The 25,273-nt window shown below is 35.8% G+C and overlaps 2 protein-coding genes across 6 annotated transcripts in view; both read right to left on the reverse strand.

Moving 5' to 3' along the window:
- Positions 1 to 25,273, reverse strand: part of RIMS2 (regulating synaptic membrane exocytosis 2) — a 426,764-nt gene that overhangs the window by 381,848 nt on the left and 19,643 nt on the right. The gene's annotated exons all lie outside the window — the stretch shown is intronic.
- LOC150004121 (large ribosomal subunit protein uL23) lies at positions 24,231 to 24,747 on the reverse strand. The gene has a single exon (XM_090283471.1). It carries the CDS (start codon positions 24,738 to 24,740, stop codon positions 24,270 to 24,272), a length of 471 nt encoding a protein of 156 aa, XP_090139597.1. The 5' UTR covers positions 24,741 to 24,747; the 3' UTR covers positions 24,231 to 24,269.

Raw genomic sequence — 25,273 nt, forward strand, 5'->3', positions numbered from 1 at the left:
TAAACACATTTGCATCTCCTGCCCAAATATTTTCTTAAAAAAAATGTTCACAGAAGTCAAGCATCAGAGAGTTAATGGAGTAGGAGAAAGTTATTCATAAAAACATTAAATATGCATGTGAATTTAGTACGCTCATTTAAAGAACAAAAAATGTCATTCTTCAGGGTTAAATAAATAATAAAGAATAGGAAGTAAAACAATTTTTAAGTCCTAAATTTTATTTTTTCAAAATTGGTCTTTTTTTGCCCCAAACTCCACTCTATATACATATTATAAATAAGACAAAGAAACAAATGCCATTCAAAGATAGAAAAATAAACCTTATTTTGTTGTTAGAATTAGATTTACAGAGTTTTAAAGTAAGCTACTATTAAGTAGCAAGTAATTCTTCACAAACTTCAGTACTTCAAGAAATATTTGGGACAACTTCCAGTCAAGATGGAGGCATAGATAGATATGCACAACTATAAAAAAAAATCACAACTAACCTCAAAGCAAAAAACACCCATAACTGCCAGATAATCGAATTGTATGGAAGTCCAAAACCAAGGATTCAAAGTCATATTCATCCAGACAGGTAGGAGGGGCAGAGACGAGGAGCCGAGCAGAGAGGATACGGTGTGGTGACAGTCGGGGCAGCACGGCAGAGGCAGCCAGTGGAACGGGTGGTCCCACATGCACGTGTGGTGGATGAAAATCAAGAGGGATAGTGGGGAGTGAGCGCTCCCAGCCCCAGGCCAGACCACGCAGCCCAGGGTTCCAAAGCCGGGAAAATAAAGCCTCATATCTTCTGTCTGTAAAAACAAGTGGGTGTTGGGGTGGTGGAATGAACTGCTGGACTCAGAAGAGTCCATTTAAAGGGCCCACACAGTCCTAGAATGTACGTAAACCCACTCACTCTCGAAACCACCACCAGGGCAACAGCTAGAGGGGCGCCAGTCACATACGGGAAGGGGGCAAAGTAACTAGAAAAGGTGCAAGTACAGAGCAAACCTCCAGCAGCCAGGCAGCAACACTGTCTCCTCTTCGGCCCCTCCACCACATACAGAGGCACAAAGTGGTGAAGAGGTTGCCCTGCCCTGGTGATCACCACCCCATACAATAACAGAAGCACCAAGACAGGAAGTCAAAGCAGCTCTACCTAACATTCAGAATCACACAGGGAAGCTGATAAATTGAGAAGACAAAGAAATATGGCTCAAATGAAAGAGCAGAACAAAACCCCAGAAAAAAAACTAAACAAAATGGAGACAGTCAACCTATCAGATGCAGAGTTTAAAACACTGGTCATAAGACGCTCAGAGAACTCAATGAGTACAGCAAAAGCATAAGGGAAGAAATGAGGACTACACTAAGTGAAATAAAGAAAAACCCACAGGGAACCAATAGTGAAAAAGTGGAAGCCAGGGTTCAAATGAATAATTTGGAATTTAAAAAAGAAATAATCAGTCAACCTGAATAGAATGAAGGAACAAGAATTCAAAAAAAATGAGAAGAAAATAAGAAGATTCTAGGACATCTCCAAAAGTGCCAACATCTGAATGAATCACAGGGATGCCAGAAGAAGAAGAAGAAGAAGAGCAAAAAATTGAAAATTTATTTGAAAAATAATGAAAGAAAACTTCCCTAATCTGATAAAGGAAATAGACATACAAGTCTAGGAAGCACAGAGAGTACCAAACAAGTTAGACCCAAAGAGGACCACACCAAGACACATCATAATTAAAATGCCAAAGGTTCAGATAAAGAATCTTAAAAGCAGCAAGAGAAAAGCAAAAAGTTACCTACAGGGGAGTTCCCATAAGACTGTCAGCTGACTTATCAAAAGAAACTTTGCAGGCAAGAAGGGACTGGCAATAAGTATTTAAAGTGATGAAAAGCAAGGACTTACAACAATGATTACTCTATCTAGCAAAGCTATCATTTAGAATGGAAGGGCATATAAAGTGCTTCCCAGACAAGGTAAAGCTAAAGGAGTTCATCATCACCAAGCCCTTATTATATGAAATGTTAAAGGGGCTTAAAATTTAAGAAAGATCAAAACTATGAACTCTAAAATAACAACAAACTCACAACTATCAACAATTGAATCTGAAAAACAAAAACAAACTAAGCTAACAACTAGAACAGGAACAGAATCATAGATATGGAGATCATTTGGAGGGTTATCAGTGGGGATGGGGAAGGTGGAGAATGGGGGAAAAGTACAGGAATTAAGAAGCATAATCGGTAGGTACAAAATAGGCAGGGGGATGTTAAGAATAGTATGGGAAATGAAGAAGCCAATGAACTTATATGCATGGCCCACGGACATGAACTAAGAAGTGGGGAATTGTTGAAGGGAAACAGAGTACATGGTGGAGGGAAGCAATGGGGAAAAATTGGGACAACTTTAATAGTGTAATCAATAAAATATACTTTTAAAAAATATTTGGGACAAACTTTTTCACTAAACTTGGATACAAGTATGTTACAACATTGGGACTAAAAGCAAATCTCACAGTTTAGATAAGATGTCTGGAAATAAACCCACAATAACAAAATAACATAGAAATACATTATATAATGAGGGTATGGGTAGGGATTTATAGCACCATAAAGAAGGGTTTACCTCATTCTCTCCAGAAGGGTCAGTGAAAACTTCACAGAAAAGATGATATTTGAAAAGAGTTCTGAGTAAATTATAACTCATTGCAAGATACAAGATCAATATACAAAAATCAACTGTATTTCTATACACTATCAATGAACATTCCAGAAATGCAATTAAGAAAATACATTGGAAACAGCCTAAGTGCCCATCTGTAGATGAGTGGATCAAAAAACTGTGGTACATTTACACAATGGAATACTATGTAGCAGAAAGAAAGAAGGAACTCCTGCCATTTGAGACAACATGGATGGAACTAGAGAGAATTATGCTTAGTGGAATAAGCCAGGCAATGAAAGAAAAATACCATATGATATCACCTAATACAGGAAACTAAAGAACAACACAAACAAACAAACTAAATAGGACAAAGAGTAGAATAGCGGTCAATAGGGAAGAGGGGGGAGGGAGAGAAGGGGGATAAGTAAGGGAAGGGTTTAGTCAAGGAACGTGTATAAATGACTCATGGACATGGACAACGCGGAGGGATATGATTGTGGGAGAAGAGGTGGGCTGGGTGGGGGAGAGCAATGGAGGAAAAATGGAACAACTGTAATTGAAAAAACAAAAAATAAAAGAAAAAGAAAATGAAAACACATTTTAAAACAGTAGCAAAAAGAATTAAATATTTAGGTATATTTCACAAAAGTGTAAGACTTGTACACTGAAAACTACAAATCATTGTTAAAAGAAATTAAAGATCTGAATAAATGGGAAGACATCCCATGTTCAGAGACAAGAGGACTTAATATTGTTAAGATGGCATCACTCCCTAAATTTACGTACCAATTGAATGCAATAGTTATCAAAATCCAAGTTGGCTTTTTTGTAGATATTGTCAAGATAATCCTAAAATTCAACTGGGAATTCAAAGAACCCAGAGTAGCCAAAATAATGTTGAAAAAGGTGAACAAATTTGTTCACGTTCCAATTCCAAGTTACTACAAAGCTACAACATTCAAAAGAGAGTCATACTAGCATAAGGAGAGACATGTAGATCAATAGAAAAGAATTTAAATTCCAGAAATAAACGCTTCTATCAATGATGAATTGATTTTCAACAGGTGTGTCAAGACAATTCAATGGAAATAAATAGGTTTTTCACAAATGCTGCTAGGAAAACTGTATATCCACATGCAAGGTAATAAATTCAGTTAATATAAAATTAACTCAAAATAAATTAAAGACCTAAATGTCAGAGCTAAAAAATACAACTCTTAGAAAAAACAGAGAAGTAAATTATCATGACCTTGGGTTAAATAATGTTTCATAGATATGACACTAAAGAACATGCAACAACAACAGAAAAAGACAAATTGGACTACATCAAAATGTATAACTTTTGTACTTCATTGAACATCATCAAGAAAGAGGAAAAACAATCCACATAATGGGAAAAAATATTTGTAAATCACATATCCAATAAGGGGCTTGTATGCAAAATGTACAACTTTTAAAACTCAATAATGAAAAGATAATTCCAGGTAAAACTGGACAAGGGATTTGAATAGGCATTTCTTCAAGGAAGGTTTTAAACGGCCAATAAGCACATGAAAAGATGCTCAACATTATTAGTCATTAGGGAAATGCAGTTCAAAACCATTACAGACAATGAATTTCTATATACATACATGTTTTTAGTCTGTCGAGGCTCCTGTGACAGCCCAAATAGGACCCAGCCAGAGTCCTCAGTATGAGGCTACTCTAAAGATGTGGCTAAAAATCTGAAGATGGAACTATATCATGTAACAATCAGTCTCTTGCTTTCTTCCTTCCCTCCCTCTTATTCACACTCTCTCATTTTCTCTCTTGCTCTCATTCTTGCAAAGAGATGACCATGCCTAACTCCTAAAAATGTGAACAGCAATGACAGGATAATTGGAATAAACTCATAATCTCCCACGGTGACTGCTTTAAGGGAGAAAATATTTGTTCAAAATTTCAGGTTCTGATGCATTTATTAAAAATCAGTTTGTTTTTCCCTATAATCATATTTCAAATAAACACATGTGAGATGAGAGTTGAAAAGAAAGATTAACTTTAGTGTATGTGTTACAAATGTTCTGTCCTTCCTCTATATGGGGAAAATAGGACCAAAATTTTGCAGCAGACTTAGTCACTGCAGTGCAACAGTATACGCTGTGATTTGAGGTCATAAAAACAGGCCAGGAGAAACACTTACTATATAAAGATCTTGAGTAACCCAGTCAAGTAAGCACTAACTCATTTTTATGGTTATCAAGTAGCTAGTATTTATTAAGTCAAGAGGAGCATTCCTTTTTGCTTTCTTGATAATATGAATAAGAAATTGGTTCTCAATGGATCAGGACTGGTAATTTATGTATCTCTTGACTTCCACCATAATCATAATAGGTAAATAATTTTAATCATTACAAAAGCAATAAATCTGATGTTACAACATAGTGGTAGGGTCATATATCAAATATTTAAGTAGCTATCTCTCAGTGAAAGCAGTAGTATTTCTTTTACTGATATATGCCTGGATTTTTTATCTTGATACAATGAGCTTATTTTTAAAATACATAATCACTTGGAATTCCTATTATTTTTATCTATTCAGATGAAAGTATCTAAAATAAAAAGTATATTAAAACTGCTCTTCATAAGACTAATAATTAAATTGTTATTCTTAAATATGAACAACTGAGGTAATACCCTAACGTGAGTATACTTCAAATTCTTGATTACATGGAGGAAAAAAATGGCAAGAAGCTGCACTCTGTTAAATTAAGCCAAACAGTATAAGAAGCTCACAACCAATTATTTGGAACAGCTGCAACTGAGTCACGGCACTAAATTTTAAAATCAACCTAACTTTGTCAAATTCTAAAACACATTTAAGAATTTAAAGATACAGATAGTGATTTTCGTTATTGATTTGTTTTCATGTGTCTTTGCTTTGCAGTTTTTTGTTATTTGTTTGCCAGCAATATGAGGCAAATTGTTAACCAATTCCTACTTATATATATAGTACATCTATATTTATTAACAACCAATTCCTACTTATATAAATAGTACATCTATATTTATTAACAGAGCCTCAAAAGAACAAAAATATGGTATTTGGGGTTTCATTTTTCATTTAGAGATTTGATGAAGTGAATGAGAGTCTTAAAGTAACCTTATTTTTAAATTTTAAGACATCTTAAATTTCATAGGATTGCATCTTGTGTTTTTTAACAGTCTCCAAGTCCCCAGACATTGACATACAGCCTCATTACTTTATATGTAAGACACCTGAATTTTTATATGAGCTACCTTTCCATCTCCCTTGTTTCAAAGACTAAACAAAGTCAAATATGTGAACTGTGTGTTCAGTAACATTCATGAACTGACTTAAATGCTGCTTTCAGAGTAAACTCTTTTCTGAAGAATTTTATATAAAGTACACATGTTTATCAGCACCTAGTATTTTAGTGAATAGAGATAGGTAAGATGAAATCTAAATTTACTTTTTCATTATTTAATATAACAATAATTCTAATAAAGAATCTGTTGGGAGATGATTTTCCTTGGGGTTGTCTTTATTTCAATGTGTTTTGTGAGCAGAAACACTGACTTATCATTGTTCTGTACTATCTTCTCAAGGATGTATATTAAAAAGAAAAATCTGGAAAATAAGACCTGCCTCATAAGCCGAAGGCGGAGATGCTTACAGCCATGAAAGATAAATGTCTCCTACCAGAGCAAAGAGCAGGTATGCATACTACACATACAAAATTTGGGGCCCCAAGGCTCAAAGTTCCTCTACTATAACTTAACATACTGCATGTACAGATATAATCTGGAACTCTTCGTGTCACTCTATGGGCGTAGGAGTTCAGAGAATTAGCACAAATGATGATACTCTGGCTACTGCTGCTGCTGTAAATACTCAACTATCCTTCAGTCCTTCATCTCTGACCAGAGTCTCATCTTCCACTAGCATCCATGAAACCGTGGTAGGTTAACTTATAAGTAAAGTAAAATCTCAGATCTTTCAAAGTCCTTGACAATCTAATGAACCAATATGATATAATAAGTATTTATTGAATATCTTCTACTGTGTTTAGAACTATGCTAGGTGACATAATTTGTTTGTTTGTTTTCTCAATTTCTATTCACACTGCTCACCCAAACCTTGAAAACATACAATAGTGACCAGCAACAGAGATTTCTTTAAACCTAAAAACTAAAGAACATAGCATCATTTTAAATTTTGCTCTTCCGGCAAAATTTATCTTTTGTTCTATATATATTTTTACCATATCTATTTAACCAATATTGAGGTTGTTGGGTATTTATCATAAAGGAGAATGCTGCATGATCATGTTTTGGGGTAAATCCTTACCTACAAGCAGGATGAGAAAATTTTAAGTGAAAATGCTGAAGTAACAAAACTGCAAAGACATAAGGATTTTGGTTTATCAATAGTAGGCTTTTACCTGGCCTCCTTGATTCAGATTCAGTGTAGTTGATTTAGATGACATAGTTTTAACTTACAAAAGAATAAGGCTGGAATTCTGGATCCTCCCTGAGTTGACAGTATCAGAACAATAACACATTCTATAGAAAAGGTACTTTTTCACAGCTTTTTTAAAACCTTAGAACCAAAGAAATTTTTTAGACCTGAAGAAACCTTAGAAGTACTCTAATCTTACATTTTAATTTTACACATTATTAAAAAGTAACCTGCCCAAAGCTGCACATTTAGTTAGGGAAGTGTTAGAACCAGAGCACAGATTACCCATGCCCAGTACTCCTATAATACCTAAATACAGTACATAAATTGATTTATGTACACTTTTAAAATTGTGACCTGTCTTGTCTCTTCTAAACTTTACAATTGAAAAATAGACATTATTCAAAGACCGACCAGTATATATCTTGAGATTATTTCACAATTTCTATACTATATTAATATTTTCTTCTTTTTTATTGCTTTTTGTTAGGTCCATGCAGACTCTTTTAAGCCTCCTCTACCATAAAGCACATCTAAAAATATATATAACTAAACTTTGAATTTTTTCTTACGTAAAAATCTCTCTTCAATCTACTACGGAAGTGCTCTTGTGTGTTTCTACTATGGCAGTCATGAAAGCTTCCTCTTAGAGCTTAACAACAACAACAAAAAAAGATCAGGATATTCTCTGCAGTCCTATTCCCAGAAAAGAAGCTTGGATCAAACACAATTGGGCTTCCCAATAAAATGCAATATGATGAAGCTGAAGTCAGAGGTGTCCCAAACTGCTGTTTTATTATTGGCCTTTTCTCATTTGGCTATAAATACTTACTTGTGTCAACTACATCACAAGAGTCAAGTACTGAAGACAGACAGACTAGGCTTTAATCTATACGCACTACTTTGAGTTACCTCGAAGAAATCCGAAAATACTAACTTAATGGAATATATGCAGCCCTATGTTCGTTGCAGCATTGCTTACAACAGCCAAGATCTGGTAACAGTCCAAGTGCCTAACAGTAGATGAGTAGATAAAAAGCTGTGGTGCATTTACACAATGGGAATACTACTTAGCAAAGGAGAGAGAGAGGAAGAAGAGGAGAAAGAAGGAGGAGAAGGTAGAAGAGGAGGAAAAGAAGATCCCACCTTTTGTGACAGCATGATGTAACTAGAAATTACTGTGTTAAGTGAAATAAGCCAGTCAGAGAAAGACAAATGCCATATGATCTCACTTACATGTGAAATCTAATGAACAAAATAATTTAACCTACAAGACTTCCAGTCAAGATGAAAGCAGAGGTAAATACAGTTCACCTGCTCATACAACCACATCAAAATTACATCTAAACTATAGAACAACCATCATTCAGAATGATCAGAAATCAAGCTACAAGTCCTACAACAATGGAATTAAAGAAGAAACTACAACGAGACTGGTAGGAGGGGCAGAGACACAGAACAGGATGGCCCCACACCCACCTGGGGCGATAAAAATCAAGAGGAATATCTCAGGAGCAAAGGGTCCCAACCCCATTCCAGGACCTGCAGCCCAGGGTCTCAGAGCCAGGAAGAGAAGTCGCTATAACATCTGGCTGTAAAAACCAACAGATGTTGAGGATTTGGAAGACAGAAATAGTTGAACTCCCTAGCAAATCCTCTTTAAGGGCCCACACACAGACTTACCCAGACCCACTCCCTCTGAGTTCCAGTGTTGGTGCAGCAGCTTGAAAGGTATCAGAAACATACGAGGAGGAACTGCATTGGCCAGCAACAGGGGGAGAGCAGGGGGGCAACTTTCTCCCAAACAGAAGTTCTGGCAGAAGCCCTCCCCCCCGCCCCACAGAGCCACAGAGCCACAGAGCCAGCAGGCGGACACCATATTTGAGTCTCTATCAACCTAACTCTCACTGTTTGCCCCACCCTGGTGATTTGTGAGGCCCTGCCCCTCCCAACTTTCAGCCACACCCAAGCTGTTTCCAGTAACTTTTCCATATAAATGCTTGTTTTCCATGTGGACTTGTTTTGGCCCATGCTTCATATTTTTCTAAATTACCTCAAACAAGCAGCATCTGTCTTCAGAGAACCTCATACCTTTCACTACAATGCCCCAGGCCTGGCACTAGCAGCAGCCAGCCCTGGTTCACAGCTAAGCCTCACCTGAACTCCTCCAAGCCCAGGACAAAAGCAGGCATCTGAAGATTGATTTGTTGCTTAGGCTGTGTGACCCTGGACAAAACACAGGTGGTGGCTGACCTTGGATGTGCCAAGAGCAATCAATGCTGAACTACAACAGGAGGGTGTACATAGCCCACAGAGTGGGCGTACCTCAAGTACCAAGCTTGGGTAATAGGAAAGGCTGTGCCACTGGGACTGTACACAACACCTACTACATTAGGCCACCATACAAAACCTGGGAGACATAGCAGCTCTACCTGATACATAGAAGCAAACATAGGGAGGCTGCCAAAATGAGGAGACAAAGAAATATGACCCAAATGAAAGAACAGAACTAAACTCCAGAAAAAGAACTAAACAAAATGCAGAAAAGCAAGCTACTAGATGCAAAGTTCAAAACACTAGTTATAAGGATTCTCAGTGAACTTAGTGAGAACTTCAAAAGCATTAAAAAGGGCATAAAATCCATAAAAAAAGAACCAGTCAGAAATGAAGGATACACTAATTAAAATGCAGAACAATTTACAGGGAATAACGGCAGACCGAATGAAGCCAAGAATATAAGGAAGCAAAAACACCCAATCAGAATAGCAAAAAGAAAAAAGAATTCAAAATATTGAGGATAGCATAAGAAGCCCCTGGGACAACTTCAAGCATACCAACATTTGCATCATAGGCATGCCAGGAGAAGAGAGAGAGCAAGAAATTGGAAACCTATTTGAAAAAATGACAGAAGGTTTCCCTAACCTGGTGAAGGAAATAGACATAGAAGTCCAGAAAGCACAGAGTCCCAAACAAGATGAACCCAAAGGGGCCTACCCCATGACACATCATAATTAAAATGCCAAAGGTTATAAACAAAGAGAGAATGTTAAAAACAGCAATAGAAAAGTAGTTAGTTACTTACAAGAGAACCCCCATAAGACTGTCATATGATTTCTCAAAAGAAGCTTTGCAGGCTAGAAGGGACTGGCAAGAAATACTCAAAGTGGTGAAAAGCAAAGACATACAACCAAGATTACTCTACCCAGCAAGCTATCATTTAGAACTGAAGGACAGATAGGGTTTCCCAGACAAGAAAAAGCTAAAGGAGTTCATCGCCACCAAGACAGCATTATATGAAATGTTAAAGGGTCTTCTTTCAAGAGAAGATTGAAACTATGAACAGTAAAATGGCAACAAATACACATCAACAACTCAATCTAAAAAACAAAATTAATAAGCAAAACAAAAAGAGTCATAGATACAGAGAACATTTTGATGGTTGCCAGATTGGGGGGGAGGGGGTAAAATAAGGTGAAGGGATTAAGAAATACAAATTGGTAGTTACAGAATAGTCATAGGGATATAAAGTACAGCACAGGAAATGGAGTAGCCAAAGAACATATATGCATGACTCATGGATGTGGACAACGGTGTGGGGATTGCCTGAGGGAGTATGGGAGGGGCTGTGTGGAGTGGGGCAAAGAGGGAAAAATTGGGACAACTATAATAGCATAATCAATAAAATATAAATTAAAAAATAATTTAACAAACAAAATAGAAACAGAAGCATAGATACATAGAACAGACTGTAGCTGCCAGAGGGGAGGGTGGTTGGGAGGCTGGGTGAAAAAGGTGAAGGGGTTAAGCAAAAAAAGAATATATATACATATATACATATATATATATGTATATATATAGACATGGACAACACTATGGTGATAGCAAGAAGGAAAGGGGAGTGGGGGAAGTGAAACTGGGCAAAGGAGGGGATAAATGGGGATGGAAGAGACTTGACTTTGGCTGGTGAGTGCATAATGCAGTGTGCAAATGATGCTTTGAGTTGTAGACTTGAAACCTGTATGGTTCTATTAACCAATGGTACTCCAATAAAGTAAATAAAAAAAAATCATTTGTCTCTGAGTTTCATCTACCTCACTCCCAGGTTTTTTGGCTATAATTTAATAAAATGATACATGTAAAGCATCTAGCTGCTCTATAAATTTAAGTCCCTTCCTGAACTTTGGTTCTTAGGCCTTTTCACATTCTCTCCTTCACTCTAAGCTTATAGTATCCAGAAGGTTGTTAAAGTCCTACTCATATTGTCACATTTAGCTACCTGAAAGCCTACTCATCACCCCTCGCCAAGCCTATCATTAATCAAAATGCACCAAATTGTTGTCTCACTGTTTGGCAAAATCTGAAAGTGCAGAAAATGACCAGATGGCCAAGGTTCACCACTGGCTCCTGGAACCTAGTCAAAACCTAATGTTGAATTCTGGCAAAGCTCTGCAGGTACTCCAGGTAGATCACCCCAATGATGGGGTTAAACATTATAATATTAAAATCCTGGCCTGATGTGTCACTTACAGAATAAATAATCAAACTTATGAACAAGGCTCTTAGAAGTTTCTAATGTCAGAGTCAAAAGTTTAGAATATGGGTTTAAATAAGGCTTTCTAGAATGCAGCTCATTGCTAGACTATTTGAAATCAGGGTGAAATGATATTCTGCACGTCAAGGGAAAAGAAAGAATTTCTACTGTCCCTCCACAGCTATTTTTACTCCTACTATTGCCATAGGTAGCTAATTACTAATAAAGGAAGGAAGCAAGGGAATCTGACATTGCTGAGCTTAATGGGTTGGGGAGCATGAGCCTCTTTGCTTAGCCAGAAGGCTACAACGTCACACTCCCCAGGGATCACAGCATTGCCCCACAAGGATTCACACCCCTCCCTTCCCCACTCCAGTACTGGATTGTTGTGGGGTGGAGGGGGACCCAGGGGGAAGTAAGCACATGTACAACAGAAGTTAAAATGGTTCAGGGGAAGCTGCTTGACCATAGAGGTCTGTCAGTCTAACCTGGGAAAGGAGCTAGGAGGTGGACCCATCAGAAACCTGTGCAAGTTTGGGAAGGTGATTGAAAAAGCTCCTGGTCCTTCCCAAGCCCAAGATATATAACCCCAGGGAACAAATAAGAGCTCCCTCCGTGAGCCGCATTCACCCTTTGTGTTCACCCTTTGCACTCGCACATTCTCTTTACATAACGTGTGGCCCTAGCAGTTGCATGACCATCAGTCCCTTAGACTCAAACACAGGCTCCAAAAGGAGCCTGGATACTGCAGCACAGCAACGAATTGCAGCCAGGAACACAAACTAAGCTAGGCAGATGGAGGGAAAGGCTGAACTAGACTAAGCTTTAATATGGCACAGGAACTCTGGATACTGGCCTTTGTTTTGGCCTTTTTGAAGACACAGTTGGACTTTTTCCATGGTGGGACGGATTAAGATAGGACACAGGGACAGTCTTCCACCCCAAAAAATCGGCCACACAGCAATCGTCCATGTGTAAGTCCATGAAATGCTTTTCTCAGGATCCTATGAAAGAGCCCACTTCCACCAGTAACACTACTAGCCTAATCTAATGATAGAATAAAATTTCACTGGGAGAAAGGAGCTCTGACATTCAGAGGTGATGATGAAGATAGTTGATCTAGTTCTGTCCACAGTTTACAGTTGTTTCTAGCTGGTCCACTTTGCAAAGGATGTTTTAAAAAAAGGATGTAATGATGCTGAGACCAACCATATATGTTCTAAAGTTGTAAACAAATTATATTCAAAAGTTCCTCAAAAAAACATTATTTTAGCCAGAAGTAGACAATAATAAACTGGATACACCACGCTAAAGAGCAACAAATTCTTCTTGATTACTCGAAAAAAGAAAACCAATACAATGTGCAGATCTCAGATTAGTATCTCCTCGTATTCACTGGCCTAAATCAAAGGTCAGCAAAGTTTTTCAGTAAAAAGCTAGATAGTAAATGTTTTAGTTTTTGTGGTTCAGAAGGCAAGATTAGGATAATATGTACTACTAACATAACAAGAGAGGAAACACATTTCCACAAAATTGTTATTGACAAAATTCAAATAATTGAGTGCAATAAGATAGGTCTATTCATAAGAATATAATGGCATTATTTTGGAGGGAACAATATTTTACTTAGAAAGTCAGTACCCCAAATCACCCAAAGAATTTAGAAATGACCTTCTATTATTTATAATCTATAACATGACTTTACATATTTTATCTTAGAAATGTCTTTTCACACAGATAAAAAATATTAAGTTCTATTGGCCATATTCATCATTTAAAGGACACTTAAAGAACTGAATTAGATTCTTCTCTTGGTATTTGCTTTTTAGCATGTCATTACACTGAAGATTTAGGTTGAATGACAGCTCTTCAACTGAATCTTTAAATATGTAAATTTTTTGCACCTGCCTCAAAGTCTGAAAATGTTAGTGGAAGCATAGTTGGAACTGGGAAAATACATACACTGCAAATTTGTGTGGGAATGGAGAACTTGCTACTAATTGCTTTAACTTTTTATAGCATGGGAAGCATAAAAGCAGCTGAAATTATTTGTGATAAATATTGTCATTGAAATTACTGTACAACAGTATAATAAATTCAACAGATAAGCACAGTTTTGCCTTGTAATTATAAGTTGAACTCAGAAATTTCACCAATTCTACAGCAAAAACAAATTTCCAAAGCCATACAGTGTTCAATAACAGTGGTTAAGGGCATTTTTTTTCTCCTGTAGAGACAGATAAAATGTCAGCCCTGAGCTCAAAAACTGTAATTTTACCACTTGTATGCCATCAAACTTCTATGTGATAGAGCAAGTCATGATATTCAGTTTTGGTTTCTGACAAAAATGCACAGAACTGGTGGTTAAGTACACAAGAGAGAATTAAGTTCACTGTTAACACTACTAATTCAATAGTCCATGATGATTCAAATATTTTCTGCAAAGTACTTACTCATAAATAACATAGTGAGTAACCATGGTTGTTCAAAATCTTGTATTTCCATAAGGTTTGTAAGCTTTTCTAACTTAGCCTTTTTCTACTCCATACAAATTTTTATCATCAGTTTTAACACACTGTAGAAGATTACTTCAAATTGTACTGAATTTGTGTTCTTTTAAATTCATTAAAAATAGTCTTGTCATAGAGGAGGCAACTCCCACAGGCCCTTCTGGGCAACCGGGAGCCTCCCTCATGTCCCCCTCCCCGCACCTTCTTTCCCCTTTCCTCCTTCCCCCCTTCCCCCTTGCGCCAAGGGGCCCCTCGAGGTGGACCAGGAGTTTCCCTCTTACCTCTAATCCCCTTCCCTCTCTTGGGAAAAAAAAAAAAAAAAATGGTCTTGCCTCTTGTTCCACAAAGACTATTCACAGAGGCTTATTTTTCAGTCACTTACAACTCAGTCCTGGACTCCTCAAATAAACAACAGAACAATACCAATATGTCAACTTAGCAGGACCAAGGAAAACTTCAAAATCATTTGCCTTGTATTTTAATTGACTGTAAGATGTTGCTCCCAACGTCCTCGACTCTTTGAAAAACTATTCACATTGAAAAGCTTAATAGTCTTAAACAAGTTTATTTTCTCTAGACACATTTTTTCAGCTGCTGCAAAACAAATGTGATTTAATTAGCTCACCATGGTAAATGGACTGGCTAACAAATGAGCCATTTGGGAACTTTCTTTGATTAAAGCACGTCTTCATTTTTTTTACTTTTGTAAAGAAATTCTGCTATAATAAATATTCCACTTAAAACTCTCTAATTTTCCCTGCATTGGAGTATTGTGATGGGTGCTTGGTATGGTAATATCAACATATATTGTATTATTTTAGCACAGCTATTGCGTCAATACATAATAAACATGATGCTTTATCATCTAATTTGATAATAGAATAATCCATACTCCATTATGCTGCAAAAGTGCAGCTGGCCACATGCCACTCAAAATGCTGTTGAGTTTTAAACTGCATCACATAATTTGTGATCAGGCAGCAGTACAGAGAAAAGGAGTGCCACATATGGGTCTCTGTCCAGCTACTCAACTCTGCCAGTATAGTATTTACAAAAACAGCCATACACAAGACATAAACAAATGATCATGACAGCTCCAAAAGAACTTTATTTACAACCACTTAAAAATGTAAAAACCACTCTTATCTCATAGGTCATACAAAAAAAGAGAGCATATTTGGCCCATGATTAGTATAATTTGCTAACCCCTAGTTAAAAGCCATCAATGGAGTGACGGAGATAAAAATCAGAACATCCTAAAAAAATCTTTCCTTCACTCCTACCTAGAACCACATATAAGATCTAGTGAATCATAATTCTGTGATGTAATGAGTGGGAAATAGATTTGAATTAAACAGAAAATCATATCTGTGGACAATGAAGAACCAAAAGAATGAAAGATGATCTGACTGGGACCATAACAAAGCTATATCCTTCAGCCACATCTGGCTGAGCATTTCACCAGAACTTTATGAGGAATAATTGGAAATTAACACTAGAAGCACAAAATAGTTGTAGCTGCATATTATTGTACTTTACTGTATATATCTATGCCTAAATTTACGTTAGCTAATTATTGAACATTGCATAATGTGTCATTTCTAACTATTTCTCTTGTCTTTATGTAGCCTCAGGTAGACAGCCCCACTCGGTATTGTTAAAGAGAGGATGGAAAATAAATAATTTTTAACTGCAAATACTATGACTATGCACTTCATTTGTTTCTTGCCCCATTCTCAATGTACTACAAAATAAATTACCTTACATTACAGTCCCTCTGGGTAAATAACTTATTAAACAACAAACTAATAGATGAAAGGAACCAACTTTGTCTGCTTCCAAAACCTATATTGCTTACTTGAACCCAATAAAGCCAATCAACATTACAGCAAATATCTGTTGTTCAAAGTGTGATCAATTTTTTTCTTAAAGTTTTTAAATAATTTAAAATGACATTAAGTATTGACCCTATATGTATCTTCTGTACCATATACAATTTTAAAGACATAAACACAGAACAGAGAATGTTAAAATAATAAGCAGAAATTGGACATGTACTATTAAAACTCAAGTTTTATATTACAATAATCATTAAAAATCTAAAGTATAATTCACTTGTTTCATAATGCAACAAGTGGGTAAAATTTTAATTCTTCTGATAATAGAATTATAAACATTAAAAGTGGAGAAGCCATAGAGATACACCATCCAGCACAGGCTCTTAGTTTTACAAATGAAGTAAGAAGGTATGAGACTTCAAGGCCACAGAACTGATGGAAGAGGTAGGACTGTTGCTACCTCTTTCTTTTCATTTGAATTAAAATTAAAAGCTGACTTTTCAATACATGAGTAAATTGAGGTGGGTAACCAGAAATGGCCCTGAATTTCTCTTTTGTAACATTTTAATAATCATATTTGTAGCTTGCAACTAGTATTATTATTGCCTACCTAAATCAGTACTATTCATTTGTCCATCAAACAATGAGTTCAAACTATGCAATAAAGAAAACAGAGCAAATATTTTAAGTAGCTCAGAGTCTAGCAAATACACACACATATAGATCATTTTATCATAGTGTCACATATAGAATATAGAAAAATGCAGTCCCTTTGGACTAAATATAGTATTTAATATAATGCTTAAATAAATTAGATCCCTTACCAGCAAAGAGAACTTTCTAAGATCCCTTTTGAGCAACTGTACTAAAAAAATATAAACAGCTAAATAAAGTATATGATACAATGCATCCTCCCTTTCTCTCTCTCTCTCTCTCTCTCTCTCTCTCTCTCTCTCTATATATATATATATATATAAAAGATACTGTGACTGTATTTCCAGTCATGTTATGATTTTTATCCAAATTTTCAAGTACCTCCAACTCTCTGACTTGCTTTGTACTAAGTGACATTTTTTGATGAACAGAAGTTATTTTCAATATAATACAATATACCAATCATTTGTTATATGATGACTACTCTTTTACTCCTGTTTAAGAATTCTTTTCCCCTCCCAAAGTCATTAAGATCTTTTCCTGAATTATCTTCTAGAAATTCTATTATTTTGCTTCTCTATTTAGATCTTGGATTGATATGTGAATGTAGCACATGGTAGGAGAAAAATCAGAGTATCACAACTGGCCCTGCACTGTTCACTGAAAACACTCTCTCTCCCTGCTGCTCTGCTGTGCTCTTCTTTCAAAAACCCAGGTGTCCATATATTTATGGTTCGTGTAGGGATCTGTTTACCTTGAACAATTAACTCAAAGTCTAGAATTATAATAATTCTTAGCATCCAGTAGAGTAATTTTTTTTCACTTTGTTCTTCTTCTAAAAGAGTGCCTTTGACTATTCTTGGTCCTTTGCATTTCCACATAATTTTTAGAACTGGCCTATCAGTTTACTTAAAAATTAAAATAAACTGATAAATTTTTATTAGAGTTGCACTGATTCGATGGATAAACTTAAGAGATAATTAACATTTCAATAACATAAAGCATTCCAATCTACCAACATTATTTAATTCTTATTTGTCTAAATAATGTTTCATTGTTTTCAGTGTGAAAACCTTACATATCTTTCCTCAGATTTCTTGTTATGTGAAGTAAATCAATATATTTTAGATTTACTTTCTGGTGTTATATTTATATAAAAATATAAATATTTTTTATATTTTATATTTTCTATATAAATTCCTGTATATTAACTTTGCATCCAGAAACCTTGCTAAAATCTTTATTAATTATAAAAGAGTATCTGTATATTTTTTAATTCTCTCTATATCAACATTTGCAAATAATGGTTTTATTTTTTTCCTTCTAATCCCAACATGATGTATTTCTTTTTCTTACTGGCTAGGAATCAAGAAAATGTTGAGAGGGGGAATCCCTTTCTCTGACATAAGTATATTTGCTATAAAGTCTTTCTAATATTTATATCAGATTAATGATGTTCTTACCAATTCCTAATTTGCTAAGAATTTTTATCAAAAATGGATAATGGATTTTATCAAATATATTTTCTACATCTGATGACATTATCACAGTTTTTGTGAATCAGATTGATTGGTTTTCAAATGCTAAACCAACCTTATATTCTTGGAATATACACAATTTTATCAGTTCTATTATCTTTTCTCTTGATAGACTTTTGCTAATTGTTTGGGTTCTTTACAATTTTTCTTCTACATTTCTGAGCAAAATCTAGCCTGTAATTTTCCTTTTTAATAAGTAATATTAGGTTTTGGTATCAAAGTTTTGCTGACCTTACAAAATGAAGTTTGAAATTGTTCTCTTTTCTATTCTCTGAGTTTAAGATAAGCATTATTTCCTTTTCAGAGATATCTGCTAAGCCATCTGGTCTTTAAGCTTTCTTTGTGAGAAAGTTTTTAAAATTAAAGACTCAATTTCACTAAGAGTTAAAGGATAGGTCAAATTTTCTATTTCTTTTTTTAACTGTATTGCCATAGGATTGATCATAATACCCTTTAATTACTTCTTAGAATCTATAGTGTCTACAGTGATGTCCTGTTTTCCATTCTTGATACTAGTTAGTTGATCCTTCTCTCTCTTCTTTTTCATCAGTGATATCAGGTGTTTACCACTTTTTATTAATCTTTTCATTGTTGATTTTATGTTCATTTTTCTTTTCATTGATTTCTCTCTTGTCTTTATTATTTATGCCCTTCTTCTTTCTCAGGCTTAATTTGCTGGGGTTTTGATTTTACTTTCTTGAGATAAATTCATTAGATCATTTTCACCCTTTCTTCTTTTATGATATATGTCCAGAAAGTTATCAATTACTTTCAAAGGGCCTTAGCTGCATCATACAAATTTTGACAAGCTGTGTTTTCATTATTGTTCAGGTAAAAATATTTTCAAATTTTCTTTGTAATTTCTTATTTAATCCTTGGGTTATTTGGAAGTGGATATCCTGATTTCTAAATATATGGGAACTTTCTAATTACTTTCATATTACTGATTTCCAGTAATGTTCAGAGGATATACTCTGCATGTTTCTATTGTCTGATTTTTGTTGAGAATTGCTTTATGATCCAGAATATGATCAATTCTGATGTTCCATGTACACTTCAAAAGATCATACATTCTGCAGGTGTTGGGTGCAATACTCTACATATGTCATAAGGTAGAGCATATTAATCATTTGTTCACATATTCTACATTATTACTAATTTTTTTTGTCTGCTTGACCTATTGTCTGAAAATTCCATTATCTGGCTCCCTTGTGAGTCTTTTCCTATGGTCTTTGTTTCACTTAGTTTCAGTATATAATCTTGTCTCCAGAATTCCTGGCTGTATTTGTGTGCATGTAAGATATTTTATGAAAAAACTGTAAAACTTATTTGAGGTCTAAGATAACATTATCTTCCTCCAAAAAGGGTTGACTTTTGTTTAAACAAGTGGCTAGAGTCACTAACAATCCTGGATAGCCTTAATCCAATCAATGATTCTACACTAGGTTTTATTTATAAGTAGTCCATCCTATTTTTTATTTACCCTTACTCTTAAGGCATAGCCCTTCAGGGTCCCAACCCCAAGCCTGGGGGATTTAGCAGGAAATCTCCCTTGTTGGTGGACCCTAAACTCAAACTATTGCTCTGTTAGCCCCACCCCACTAGTGTGTCAAAAATTCTTCTCGGCTTCTTAGCCTCTCAGACACCTCTACTGGAAACAGAAGTTTCTCCTAACAGAAAAAAGCCTCTCATGCCCAGCTCACCTCTTTGAGTTTCCTTCTTCTCCAGGGTCTTGTCCCCATAGTCTTCACTGATGTGTTAGCTCTCTGATACCTTCAAACAGATGATTTTTATATATGATCCATCTTTTCTAGTTGTTCTCAGTGGGAGAGTTAGTCCAAATTGCCTAATCCACCATCACCAGAAGTGCACCTCTCAATTCCTCTTATCTGTAAAATGAGGATAATAATGACAACTTCCTCAAACATGTTATTAAAAGAGATTAGAGTGCCTATTACATATTAAGTGCTCAAGAACTTTTGGCTATGGTTTTGAGCTATCTTTCACTAATCCAAAATAAGGCACAGTTAATACATATGTTGTAGTTTTGCCTGCCTGCTACCCATTCTCCTCTAACACCTGAAAATTCCTTTGACAAACTAGTCCTGAACTACTGGGTGATCTTGATGTAGCTGTTAATCAAGGTGCCATGTCCTCCTCTGATGAAAGCTAGGGCAGATCTGCCTCTCTACTGGTAATGTGACCCTTAGGAAGAAAATAGTGAAGCTGATCCATACAAACAGCAAGTAGCCCCATGAACAGGCCATCAGTTAGTTTTGGCAAACTAGGTATCACGAATTTCTATCTTTTCCAGGGACTATTCTACTTTTCTGAGAGCTATCCAATATTCTTATCATGAATATATTTTCTTCTTAAGTTAACCAGGGTCTGTTTTTTTGTTGCTTGAAACTAAAATACTCAATTGATACCCCAATGGAAATCTCACTTTCAAGTTTTCTACAGGTCCCTATAACTTAATCTTTCTATCAATCAGAAATAAAAGGGGGTGGGGGGGTCTTAACATTACTCTGAAAGTTGCAAAATGCTTTTCCTGTCTATTGTGAATAAAGTATTTTATAACTTCCCTCTGTGCTGGTTCTTTGTTGACTCTCAGCTCCATTCCAGCTCTTCCATGCTCTCCTTTTACTTCAGAGGGCTAGAAGCCTATAAACTACATTTCTCCTACTCCCTTGATAGCTGGTTCCCTTGCCACTAGGAAACACTAGTAAAAATTAGATGGCAGAAGAAGACCAACCATTTTATTTTCTTCCTTCTGTTTCTAGTTCCTGCAGAGACAGCAGCAGTATCCCAGAAACCTCAGCAGAAGTTTGATCATGGGTTTTGCCTCCAGCAGCAATAGCAGCACCAGATAATTACCGTGTAAGTAAGTGCTGGTTACTGTAACAGCAGTGCAGTTCCAGTACAGGTAGCAGTGGGTGATTGCAGGCTCTAGCATCTTCTAAGGTGAGTCCAGCATCATCAACAAGACTACAGGCTTTCTACATTTTCTACATCACTAGATGCACAGGCTTCTAGGCTTTCTGTAGAGCAGTAGTAGCTCCAGAGGTAGCAGTGATACTCCAACAATCTTAGCATCATAGTACTTATGGGTTCAGTTTAACACCATTTTCATTTTTAGTCCTAGAAATGGTAATAGCTTCCTGCTGTTGCTGATCTTTCAATAAATTCTTCACCTACTTTTGCTTCTCCAGCCATTACTTTTTGTAATTAATTCCCTTTGTTTGAAATACTTAAAGTAACTCCTTATTTTTTAATTACACAACTTGGAGTGTCATGTGCATCTTCTTTTTTCTATTTTCCATTTTTATGTTTCTTTTGTCCACTCATTTTTTTCATTCATTCACTCCATTTCTCTATCCTCTCTATTTCCTTTTTTCTCTTTCTTCTTGACCTAGTTCTTAAGTATACTAATAGTATCTACGTCACTTTTTTATTATTATGACACTTAGAGCAAAAGAGGTTGGAATGTTTTCAATTACGTAATCAGTAGTTCAAGTACAAAAACAATAATTTCCTTAGAAACAATAACTCCTTATTAAAATCCAATTTTTGTTTTAATTACGAATGTCAATACCTAGTATACAGTTTTCATAAACACCACCACAATTCACCATTTGAGTGGCAACATCTTCCTAGCCTGAAAGACTCATTTCAAAAGTATCATCATTATCCCATAATAAACAAGAGAAGCTTGGTACCTGTTTTAGAAGATAACAATAAGACAATGTCAAAATATTTAATTCACCTAAGAGGTTTTTTTAATCTATTAGCTATGTCTGGAAGACACAACAAGTTCATCTGTTCCCTTGGGATCACAAACCAAACCTAGCATATGTTCAAAACTAAACTCTTGTTTGAACCAGAAATCAGGTACATCTTTTGTCCCACTCTAAAATACTTTCTACTATCACTTCCCCCACCCCAGATCAATACACTCAAATCGGGTACCCTTAAATTGCCATTATATTTAGAATAAAACCAAACTCTTTGCCACATCATATAAGTCTCTGCCTAATCTGGCTGGCTCCTGTCTACTGGTCCATCCTCAATGTATCTACTTCCCTTATGCAACACACAGAGATAAGGAAAATAACCAATGGTCACATAATTACTCAACTTAACTCATCATACACACACACACACGTGCACAAAGTCCCTTTCAGTCCATCCTATGCAAATCTCTCACATACTTTCTTGTCTCCTGTCCTCCTCAAGAGAAGTGGCCAAAATTAAAGTTAATGACATCTTTCCTAGGTAAATAATAGGTAACAATAAATTGATGCTCAATCCAAAAATGAAAGTGGAAACTTCACTGTTTGGCAGGGAATATATTAACATAAAATGGATACTGAAGATTGAAGAGATTCCCTCACATTCTCCTAGGTCATGAAGAGTAAATCATCTCTCATGTGCTTCCCCCATCCATATCTCTCTCTCTCTCTCTCTCTCTCTCTCTCTCTCTCTCTCTCCCTCACACACACACACACACAACCCAAATTCTCATTTATGGCTACACCAAAATGATTAACTAAGTTTACCTTCAGGGTCAGCTTTTAGATTATTTCTAATACTATACTAAAATTCCCTAACATTCCCTTCATATCTCCTATCAGTACCTTGAAATGCTTTGAACAATGTCTTTAATTCCTTCATTAATTCATTACTGAGCACCTACTATGTATCAGGCAATGTGCTAACCTCAAAAAGAAGTAGAGTGATACATCATCACACACAGTTCCTGTCTTCAGTTTCCACATAAAAAATAATCTATTAATAACAAGTTTAACCTGTAACTAACTATCCACTTAGGGTTATAACTTTATTTAATTAGCCATTTGGAAAATTAAGGTTATTTTATTAATATTTGCCACTTGGGAAAATATAAATGATTGATTGTTCTTTCTCTAGTGTGCTACAGATTGAGGAAAGAAGATTAAAGGGTAGGAGAATAGTAGATACCCAAAGAACTCATTCACAAATGGGGAAAATGTATCAAATGGTAAAACTAAAATAAACACAAGATAGCATACTGTGGCCTCACCCTCATTATCACCAAACTTGGCATATAAATGCCTTGGCATTAGAAACACTGTCTTTGGGCCACAAGAATCACAACCCTGTTTCAAAAGACAAATATTCTTTTTCTACTTTAATGAGGCTATTATAAAAAAGCTATGTCTTAAGAGGGTCAGTTAATCAAGGTGGTCACTCCATATAAACACCAGGAAAATATTGATGAAATTTAATTATAATGTCAACCTAATGTTCCTTAACCTTTCTCTTAGGTAGATACCATAAAACTCTTACCCACATTTTAATATTATCCAGGTCCAAGTGAACTTACCAGTTCTAAAGAAATTCCCTAAAGACAAACCAAAAGCAACTAAACCACAACTTATGAAAAAACCTATGCAACAGAGTAGAGAAAAAAAATATTCTTAACAAATAATATTGGAAGGGTTTTGGGGGAGGAAAAAAACTACATTTAGAAACATACTTTGCTAAACTACTTCCAAATGGAAGGGGAACTCTAAGAATAGGTTCATATGTGTAAAAATTAATAGAAATTGGAGAGAGAAGAAAAAGAGAGAAAAAGAAAGAGAGCAAAAAAAGAAAAGAAAAAGGTTAGCTAACATTATGCCTATAAGTTGGAACCCAAAGGTTTTAAGAGTGGAAAAGTATAATTCAATTTGAATTATCCCTAAATCTCCAGAGAAATGCTATGAACACTGTCACCTAATATAAGTAAAATTTTAGAATCCAAAATATAGGGCTGTGTCCCACATTTGGCATGACACCAGAACAAAGATAAAAGCAAAAAATACAGCAAAAAATAAGTAGTCAAATATTTAATTTTTTTTGTTGTAATTGCAATGATATGTTCTGCAAGTATTAAAAAAACATAGAGGAGAACCCATTTAATTGAATATACATAACATGTTATAGGTGATGAGGTAAATGATTGAGAAATATATTCATAAAAAATTATATCCTTTTTTTTTTTTTTTTTTTTTTTTTTTTTAGAATAAAATTTTTATATTTAGAATTAGCCAGCTGGACTCAGTTTAGATGATCCCAATTTTGTTGGCAACGTCCAAAGCATCATAGTCTGGAGCCAGTCGAACATATGCCTTCTTCTCTCCATCAGGCCTAATCAGGGTGTTGACCTTGGCCACATCAATGTCATAGAGCTTCTTCACAGCCTGTTTGATCTGGTGCTTGTTGGCCTTGACATCCACAATGAACACGAGTGTATTGTTGTCTTCTATCTTCTTCATGGCTGACTCAGTAGTCAGGGGGAACTTGATGATAGCATAGTGGTCAAGCTTGTTTCTCCTCGGAGCACTCTTGCGAGGATATTTAGGCTGCCTTCGGAGCCGCAGTGTCTTAGGCCTCCGGAAGGTAGGTGACGTGCGGATCTTCTTTTTTTTGTGGCTGTGGACGCCTTTTAGCACTGCTTTCTTTGCCTTCAAAGCCTTTGCCTTGGCTTCGGCTTTGGGAGGGGCAGGAGCTTCCTTCTTCGCTTTGGGCGCCATCTTCGTGGAAAGGCTATATCCTTTTAAGTAAAAAAAAATTATAATAAAGTATAAGCAGAATATAAAATTGTATACACAAGGCCTGTCCAGAAGGTATCCAGCCACATCATATGAAAACTGGAGACATTTATTAAGAAGATACAAGAAACAATGTACCTAGGACAATAATACCTCAGTCCCCTTCCAGGTAGGCACATTGGGACCTCACACAGTACTCCCAGCATCTCTTCCACTGTTCAAAACACTCTGAAAAATCCTTTGTTAGACTCATCATCAGCTACCCTGTCATATTTTCCTGAATCTCACCAATGATCTTAAATCTCTTCTCTTTCAAAGGTGATTTTAGTTTTGAGAAAAGCCAGAAGTCACCTGGCACCAAACCTTGGCTGTAAAGGGGGCTGAGTCACCTGGATGATTTGATGTTTCACAAAAAAACTCAGCAAGAGACATGATACATGAGCAGGCACATTGTCATGATGAAGTTGTCAATCACCAATTGCTCAGAGCTGCAGCAATTTTCATCATATTACAAC

The sequence above is a fragment of the Furipterus horrens genome, unplaced genomic scaffold (genome assembly GCF_987537825.1).
Source record: "Furipterus horrens unplaced genomic scaffold, mFurHor1.1.pri manual_scaffold_7, whole genome shotgun sequence".
In the NCBI taxonomy this organism is placed as follows: Eukaryota; Metazoa; Chordata; class Mammalia; order Chiroptera; family Furipteridae; genus Furipterus; species Furipterus horrens.